Source organism: Eptatretus burgeri, chromosome 12 (assembly GCF_056783735.1).
Source record: "Eptatretus burgeri isolate ZD-2024b chromosome 12, Ebu_testis_v1, whole genome shotgun sequence".
Lineage (NCBI taxonomy): Eukaryota > Metazoa > Chordata > Myxini > Myxiniformes > Myxinidae > Eptatretus > Eptatretus burgeri.
The window spans coordinates 53,649,560-53,659,684 of record NC_140972.1 but is presented as its reverse complement, the minus strand read 5'-3'; the positions used below and the strand labels follow the sequence as shown (position 1 = coordinate 53,659,684).

At 40.9% G+C, this 10,125-nt stretch overlaps 1 protein-coding gene across 1 annotated transcript; it reads left to right on the top strand.

The window, feature by feature from the left end:
• Nucleotides 1-4,247: 4,247 nt before the first annotated feature.
• Nucleotides 4,248-6,041, top strand: LOC147015642 (homeobox protein HMX3-like). Its single transcript, XM_085849163.1, has 2 exons — nucleotides 4,248-4,602; nucleotides 4,767-6,041. The coding sequence occupies exons 1-2, from the start codon at nucleotides 4,293-4,295 to the stop codon at nucleotides 5,387-5,389; spliced, it is 933 nt and encodes a 310-aa protein (XP_085705289.1). The 5' UTR covers nucleotides 4,248-4,292; the 3' UTR covers nucleotides 5,390-6,041.
• Nucleotides 6,042-10,125: the final 4,084 nt, after the last annotated feature.

The window sequence follows — 10,125 nt, the reverse complement described above, 5'->3', positions numbered from 1 at the left end:
AGACGTTACCACCAACATCAGAAGCAGCAAAGTATCACAGCCTGCACGTGTATCTGCAAATCCAAGAATGGAAGGGATGTGCAGATGAACTTCTTCCGACAGACTGGGGTTGGCAGAAGTGTGACGAGGGTTTTGTGCCACTTCAGACATCAATAGCTCCAGCTCCTGAAAAGATGTTACGTGTCATTAGGTGCAACTGCCAGGCTGAATGTAGCACCATGAGATGCACATGCAAGAAGCACAACATTGAGTGCACTCCAGCTTGTGGAAACTGCAGGGGCTCTGGCTGCACAAACACTCCATGTGACAATGATGAGGATGATGACGACATTGTCGAGTTCTAACTTTAATACGCTTGATTTTTTTCAACATGTATAGTAAGTTTATAATGGATGTAGTTTCTGAGTTGAATGCGACTTTTCATTTTCATTTAGAAACCTTTTATATAATTATTCTTGTACATCAATATACTGACCATAACTAGAAACAATTAGAATGCAGAAAAACATATATTTACATTTTAAAATATCAATCTTTACAATTTTGTCATTTTCCCTGAAGCCAGGTGGTGGCCAGATTGGATTTCCATGATTTCAGGACTTTCCCCCCCGGAGGATCCCTTTAGGACTTTTTTCTGTCACTGATGACATATTCAGGAATCAAAATCTGTTGAGTTTGCTTTTGTTGAAATTTGTGGGAGGTCATCCTACTTTTGCCTGTACTATGAGTCTATGGTTAGATGGAGGTGCTGTGTCGTGTCCATGTCTTCAAGGTGAAATGTTTATTGCTAAATACATTATCATGTAAAGTGGTGAATGATTAAAGTTAGTCACTTGTAGTAATACTTTAATGAAATAAAAGTCATAATTAAATAAGTTTGAACAAAGGCAGAGGGGAGGGAGGAGGTTTGCTGTATTGTGCAACACATTGCTGTGTTGACTGACTGTCTGGACACAACTTTGTGGTTGTGGGTCCATTGATGTTGACTAATCTACTGATGTTGACCTGCAACCGGGGTTGTGGATCCGTTGTTTGGAGAGGTTCTGGGCTAAAAGGATCGAAATCTCGGTGATAAATGGTGCCCAGCTGATGATCCGTGCAGGTGGGAAATTAGTAAATTGCTTTTAAGTTAAGATTATAACTTTAAGTAAAATAGCTTTTATAAGTACTTACTAGTACATAATATATCCGTGTTTGTGTGTTTATAAATTTGTTTGTATGTATATGTATGTACATGTGTGGATGTGAGGGGTGTTGATGTGTGTGTGCGTGTGTGTGTGTGTGTGTGTGTGTGTGTGTGTGTGTGTGTGTGTGTGTGTGTGTGTGTGTGTGTGTGTGTGTGTGTGTGTGTGACAGTACACACACAAAGACTGTCTGACTCACACTCACATTTATTATTATAGATGTTCAATGCATGCAGAAAAAGTTTTCAAATAATATTAAAGTGTTATTATTTGTCAGATTGGGACCCCATGCTTCATTTTAGTCACTCCTTTCGATGTTATGGATTACAAAGTTCTTAACATAAATGGCATATTCCACAATCAAGCATATGCATGATGCTGTTGCCTCGATTTCTGCAGACAGGTCGGTTTTCTCTTTGTTTTCTACTTCTCAAATTTTTCTCCATCTGCTCTTTTATCCCTCCATCTCTTTCCAGAACTTCCAGGTTGCGAGCATTCTTCCAGTAACCACCCCCTACCCCCTTATTCTTTCTTTTGTATGTAGTACATGGCTGTGGGTAGCACCATTCACTGAGGAGTACAGCTGTGCTGTTGAGGCAGTGCCTCCTGTAGGTTAGAGCAGTAATTTGGATTTTGTTCAGGGTTATGGCAATAGAACGCTGACTCTTCACGAAGGATGCGGTTGCATCAATAACGTCCACCAACTAATGCTACCAGGCAGAACACACTGCAGTTCAATGTCCATCCAAAGGGAGGACACACATACATTGATGCCTCACCCTTCCTGTGAAACACCAGGATTTTCTCTCATATGTACAACTCACTTTTTAACACCACTATTCCGTCCAGGACTTCAAGTTGACAGTGTATCTAACAGCACATAGGATCTTCCTCTGTACTTGTGATCTTTGTTTTCATCATAACCTCACCCCCTCCACTCCCCTCCTTCCCCACATCTCCCCCTTGATTTGCTTTCCTTCGCTCTTCTCTCTCCTCCTCCTGTTCGTTCCTCGTTATGTCCACTTCTTGTCCCACTGCACCATTGTCAGTGCATTGCCTTTTATCCCATCCGTCACCTTGCTCTTCCACTAGCCTAGCCTTGGTATACATAAAATAATTCCGCCCCATATCTGCTCAGTTCTGCTGCTGACTCCAGTCAATAGCTTCAAATTTGAAACTCAAAGCCTTTTCACAGTATCTCCTGTGTCTTCATCCATGATGTATTATAGACCCAATCTGATTGTGCTAGTTTGTCAGTCCCATGTCTGCTTGTGCCCTCATGTCAATGTGGTGCAAACTCTCCTTCTTCTGTTGTTATGCTTTTGCATGAGCCTTGACATCTGCATTGCAAATACACTGCATCACAAAATACATTGCGTTCCTGTTTTATTGTGAACTTGTTGGCCGACTGATCATCGCTGCTGAGCAAGTTCTGTATAAATAAAGAGGAGACCTTGGCTATGTGACATGTTGGAAAGTTATAGATTGTAGAAAGAACTGAGCTAATCCTCCTGAGAAAATGTGTTCCAAGTGTTATACATACTTCAAACAGAGATAGCTCTTCAGTGCATGGATGATGCATTCCATCATCCACAACTATTCATTTTCCAGGATGGCAATCCATATCTGTAGAATATGTATATATATATATATATATATATATATATATATATATATATATATATATATATATATATATATATATATATATATATATATATATATATAGTATCATGTGGGAATTGCCCCTTAGGCATGGCCAAAGGATTGGCATCTCACATGTATATGACAGATGACAACAGAAAGTTTCCTTCATGTATATGTACGACAATATAGGAAGTTCAAAACACCCATTTTGCTTTGAACTCCATGCAGCTTTATAGTCGTTTTCAAATCGTTTAAATAGCCGCCGAAGTTGCACGTGATGTGCCGCCTTAATCTCGATAGTTATCCTTTTCAGCCACCATGTAGGTTTAATACAGCAGTTCGCGTCATCGGGACTTACAATGAGGCCCTGTAAGGCTGCTTGATATAACCTCGAGTGGTTATTGATTATGGCTCTATATTGTTGGGGATTTTGCAAAGCATGAATGATAACAGGAATCATGGTGATTTTTATGAAATTAGAACACTTCTAATACATACCTGTAAATACACGTACATGCAGCAGCACGAGATGTTTGGCCATATGCGAGGGGTGGACAGTACACAGTATTAGTAAGGCCATGTGTGGCCTGACCTAAAAAGGTCATTTCTGAAAATGTCATTATTTATTTCTACAACAATTGTACTATACCTTTGAACTGAAAAGATAATCCTTATTTTATCTTTAAATGCACTTGTCTGTGATGTCACAGACTGCACTGTTCAACACCTCGTGTAACATTATCAAATAGCTTGGCAGAATGTACTGCATTATCCACACAACTCATGCAAATGCCCTTCTTGTGAGGATGTCAGGAAAAGGTATTTGGAGTTGACAAATTGAGAAGGGAAAAGACACCCTCGGAAAGACCCTGCCAAGCCCAAAGTAAAATGCTTGTTTGGGTGGATTAATTTGTACAGTGTTACAAATGGCCAACTGTCCCCGGGGCTTATAAATAATTTTTCCAAACACTGAAGTCCGCATTCCAAATGAAACAGCTCCACCATGTGCTCCTCCACCTAGACCACGTGATCTGGTTCTTGGCCAGCTTTGAGTGAACCTGCTCACTCAGGGATGATAATCGGCTTTTCCTGACAATGTCAGACCAAGTGCGTCTCAAGATTGCATCCTAATTGGTCCAAAACATAAAGCCAATGAGCATCAACTTTGAAAAGATGGCTCACACACTTGATGGGCTATAATCCAACGTTACATTTTTTGCGCACTCGCTGAACTAAATTTACTCTAATGTAAGACGTTTAACTTTGGACTTGCTCGTTATCATTTGCTTTGCGTGACAGAGCGCCACTGTTTTGGCAGCGCCCCGGGAAGCTCTCCGCGCTGCAGTGCTTTCATTATTCCACATCGCTGTCCATGCCCCAGGCCCGGCCCAGTCATTACCATCTGAGCCTCAGAGGCGAGTGCGAGCCTGGGAGCAGCTTACGAATTAGCGCGCGTGGACCATGGCCGACAGGTCGAGTGTGCCTCCAGCTTCAAAACCGGCCAAGGTGTCCTCCTTCTTTATACAGAACTTGCTCAGCAGTGATGATCGGTTGACCAAGCCTCGGAATCGTCCGCACGTCTGTGTGCAATTGGGGAATCGCTTTGGGGAAGAGCAAGGGGGGAATCAACCACAAGAAACCCTCGGACGGATTTCTGAGGACATGCCTCTGCGCTGCATCACATTCCCACCATACAGCGGGTTGGCAGTTCGTGCATGGCAGCCCTACCTATCAGCTGCAGTGCGACCTGCGGAGACGACGCTCAATGAAAGTACGTATTCCGAGTCCGCGACGTGTACAACATGTATATTGTTGTGGGTAGGGAGGGAAATAAATTTTGCATTTTGTGATGTGAGGTTAAATTTGCGATGCCTACTTGCTGTTGTGACCATGGATCTTAAAGTGTGTGCGTGTCCCTGCCTGTTTGTCCTGCAGGCCCACGGGGAATCTCTCCTGACACGTCGCTGTCTCCATTAAGTGAGAGAGACTCCCCTTCTACCAGGGAGGTGAGGCGCGAAGAGTCTGTAAACGTACAGAGGATCTCCGTATGTCCTGCCATCAACACGGGTAACGTGGCTAACATTTCGAAGGAAGAAGCGAACCACAACCTGGAGCCAGAGAAATGTGAAGAAACCGTTGACGGCGAAAAGAAAAGTGGACGCAAGAAGAAGACCCGGACGGTTTTCTCACGAAGTCAGGTGTTCCAGCTTGAATCAACCTTCGACATGAAGCGCTACCTGAGTAGCGCAGAGCGGGCTGGCCTGGCCGCATCGTTGCATCTCACTGAGACTCAGGTGAAGATCTGGTTCCAGAACCGGCGCAACAAGTGGAAACGGCAGCTGGCCGCCGAGCTGGAGGCGGCGAACCTGAGTCAAAATGCACAGAGACTCGTCCGGGTTCCCATCTTGTACCATGAGAGCCCGGCTACTCAAGCCACCAGTGGCTCCATCCCTGTGCCGTCTCGTCCTCTTCTCGCTTTCCCACACACTTTACATTACTTACATCCAGGCATATCGTCTCCCTTTTCCCTTCTCAGATCCCTGCCTAGCCTTGTTTGACTTCACGTCACTCTTTAAAACTGATGTCTTGTCTAAGCCTGCCTGCTGCGCTCACTCTGCGTGGCTGACGAACTCGTAAAATATTACTGTGGCTTGTATCGTATATGCATTGTGTCTGTGTGTGTGTATATGTATACATGTATACACACACACACACACACACACACACACTTAACTCACTATACCTTTAGATTTGGTTTTAAAAAAAAATCGTATCTGTAGCTGGAAAGGGCAGTGTATAGATAGAAATGCTAATTGTTTTATAACGTTTTTGATATATAATGTTTACCCTACACATATATGATTTGTTCGAAACTAATATTTAATTTACTTTCGACACTTAATTTTGTTTCCGACATATGCTTTACATGAATTCTTTCATCATACACACATACACACACACAAAGGTGGATACTTTGTGAGACCTAGGAAGGCTCCGTTCCACATTCTGAAACTTGCATATAGAATTAAGAACTAACGACACACACACACACACACACACACACACACACACACACACACACACACACACACACACACACACACACACACACACACACACACACACACACACACACACACACACACACACACACACACACACACACACACACACACACACTGTATATGTATACATTTTGGTTTATCTGTCACTTTCTCCACGTTCCGAGTGATATTGTAAGACATTTCATGGACTGTTTATAGTTATAAATATAAAGCACGATTATTACTTGTGCGTGCGCTTTTGCTGAGAGTAATTAAAAAAATGAAAAGAAAGAGAGAAAAGCGTTTTTTTTAATATGAGGTATCTTTGACATTTATCCTCTCTTCTCATGTTCTTTGAAATAACACCTCCTCATAAGCATACTGTGTAAGTGCATATGACTACACATTGGGTATGCGAACGGGAGATCTGTGCTGGTCTTTTTATCCGCTAATTCGTAAATGCATCTTCGCTATTTCAGTTGATCGTATGTTTTCAGAGAAATTATATTATAACTCACCACTAAATTGATGCAGCGCATTATACACAGAGCTCACAAACTGTAATATTTGCATTTCATATTTTATTTTTCCCTCCTTCAAAACATATCTTCAATTTGGTCAATAATTTAGGGTCGGATAGCAATGACTCTGTTGCTCAGTATTCTCATAACAAATACTATAAGTACGTGTACACAGAGTGAAGTCGAAGTATGCGTTTCGTGGAAGTATTTTTTTTTTACAGTATATTACAGTACATGCATTTCGTTTTCCTCATTTAGAAACACTATTAAATATATGTAGTTGAGACCCCAGGCTGTTTATAATCTTACAAATAACATTATGAGCAATCGGAATGTCTCATCTGCATCGCAGGAGGGTACCAAGTGTAAAGTATACAAATTAGGTAAATACTAATATACGAGGCAACGTACACAATTACGGGAAAAAGTAAATCAGAAAAAGCCACAAAAACGTTAAATATTCAATGGTTTTCATAAGCAACCACTCTTTTTGTAATCGATTGATGATTAGACTCCTCGCTTTTGTTAATGAAGTGTGCCGAAAATATTTTGTTTCGGATTCAGTATTGTTAAGTGTCTGGTCGAAACATGAAGGTTTGATCATTCAATCAGATGGTTTATAAAACGTTGCATAAAATAGCAGTTGAGAAACATTCACAGAGGAAATATTGATGAAACAACAATTTGGTTTGTCACTTGTTGAATTTAAATATCACGTCACAGACTTACCGATCAACCTGTGATACAAGAACGTTTTATTACGAACTTTGCTCTTAACCGTGCAAATTGCACTGCATTTGAAGTAGCGCAGTATGCATTAGGCATAAAACGCATTGAAGGGGTGAATGCAAAGTGAATATAAAATCTTACTTCGTGTTTAAGTCATTTTTTAACGTTATATATAAATATATAAAGGAAGGGTGTTTCAATAGTTGTACAAACTATATATATATATATGAGATGCGCCCAATTTAGTCCAATACATGCCAAGTGTAACGAATGTGCAGTATGTATAATTAACCATTGCATTTATATCTTTACTAAATTATATTGATCCATGAAAAGGTTCGCGTGTCTTGGGTTTTTGAACACCTCTCGTGTACTTCAGGAATCTTGGAGTGCTTAGAGAAAGTGGTGAGCGGAAGAGGTTGAGGGAGGGGTGAGGGTGGCTTGGGGAGCAAGGGGGAGTGGTGAGGACGATGACGGGCGGGGGTGTTTTCAAATATTCCGGGGACGAGACGTGACCTTGCTTGGGCTCTTCGGACGGTTCTACAGAAAGATCAGCCAACGCGCATTAGCTTGGTTGAAAAAAGAAGGAAAAACCCTGTGATCGATCGCAATCAATAATAATGATCCTTTGCATTGCCAAAACCCTTCCAAATTAATCATTTAATGACTAATGTGCCATTAGTACAGGTTTTAATTGGTGGATCAATATGCTCCTGCTGCAGCATGAGCACACGTGGGAAATTGTATTTGAAACCGCCGGATCCGTCTGGAATCCGTCTCGGACTTAGCGACGATTAAACCAAAAGCAATATGATAATCGATTATACAATTTATGAAATATATAACTGCACACGTCTGCAAACAATTGTTAGAAGTACAACTCGAGAACAAGTATGTCCTGGAAAGTATGAGATTTAAACGATGAGGCTTGCTCACCATTGTGTGATTAACGAGATTTCAGAGTTAAGTCAATCCAACCATTTCCAGGGCAAAGGTCAAAAGTTTCCCACTACATTGCCTTTACATTTGAATCACTCCCCTCACTCCATGCTAACATTGCATATATATATATATATATATATATATATATATATATTTTACATTGTATATATTTTTTCCTTCTGTACATAATTAAGGGCGAACGTGCCATTCACTCCTCGTAGCCTGCAGGTTATAAAATACAGTAGTTCCAAATATGCGAGTCTCATTTCCCTTGTTCGTTCCCAATTTCGATGATATTGCACGAAACGTTCACACAAAATTTGCAGAGATGCACAAGTTTGGCGAAAGCACAACGTTCCTTGGACTGCATTTCCTTTGAGTTAAATGCTGGTGCTTAACCCACTATTAACTGCAGGCAATCTGTTTCAGCGACACCTACCGGTCAGCAATAATAGGAACACTATGTCATTCCCAAAAGGCTATGCGCAGTACAACCTCAATCATTTGGCCCATTGGAAATACATGAGACATAAAGAGAAGGCTGGATTTTAGAGCCATAAAAGCTTTACAAAGACTGCTCTGAAATAGCATGCATTGGAGTTCTTTAGGAGGGCAAGGGGAATGCATTTCAATTGAACTTCAATGCGAATTTTTGGGTCAAAATTAAACTGTATGATTTGGTGAGATTTCGCACACACACACACACACACACACACACACACACACACACACACACACACACACACACACACACACACACACACACACACACACACACACACACACACACACACACACACACACACACACACACACACACACACACACACACACACACACACACACACACACACACTTTAATGTGGTTTGGATTATCCATTGCCATAGAAATAAAAGCACAGCCAAGCAATGAATAGAACTGAACTCGGTTCTCCAATTTGGTATAAACAAGAATGAGCAGAGTCAGTCTTTGGTGCTCGACACATATATTATATATATATATATATATATATATATATATATATATATATATATATATATATATATATTAGTAAATATGTCAAAACATTTTAATATTTGCACGTTTGTATGCATCTTGAACACTGGACCACTTTTTCAACTGCATGTGATGTAGCTCCTCCAAGAAGCTTTCATCTAAGTTCTATTAACAGAAACATAGGTTGCAGAGCAATGCTGATTGAAACAGTTTAAATTTTAATTGTGTTTTTAATTTGACAAATAGTCCCCTCCAAAAAGTGTCGTTACACGTTGTGCGGGGAACTGTCGATTTTCTTAATTCATCCCAGAGGAGCGAATAAGTCTATCAATCGAGTAAATTGGATAGCCATTAGCGCCCTTTGGTTTACGCGTCTCTTGGTGTTAATTGGAACTTGATGGATCGCCGCCCTCTTGATGGGATCTGCCGATGTAATCTTGCCGTCGCCCGTCTCACAATAAATTACGCGATTTATTTTCTCAACTATAAAGCGTAAATCCCGCCTGGGGTGCATGGTTGTTGGGAATCGGGTTCTAAGAACCCATCTTCGAGTACCATTCGTAGGGAGCGGCGACCGCATTCACTGAAGGAAAATCGAAATATAATCAACGTTTATGGTTAGGAAAAATACGGGCACCATTTTCTGTTGTAATTCCGCCTATTTTCCCCCGGTGTGGGGACATACATCATAATATAAAGGGCACGATGTGAGATGGCCTTTAATATTTATCGGTCGTTGATTCTCGATTCCTACTTGTTTATGACTTCATCTATCATCTCGGACTGTAACCTTTTTCTATTTCCCAAGAATTTTATCAGGCAAGCAAAGTTTCGTTTCTCCCAGAAATGCCATTTCACCTTTATACCGTAGATATTGATGGATATTGGAGAAGAAAAAGGAAAATACATTCTTTAAAGACATCCACGTCATTATTGAGAGAGGGCTTTCCAACTCGGTCTGCAGGATGTTCATAAAGTTCTGGGAATGAGATACTTCACAATCATCCAAGAAACACAAAGACGATTATATAATGAGGCATTTATACATCATTATATATCGA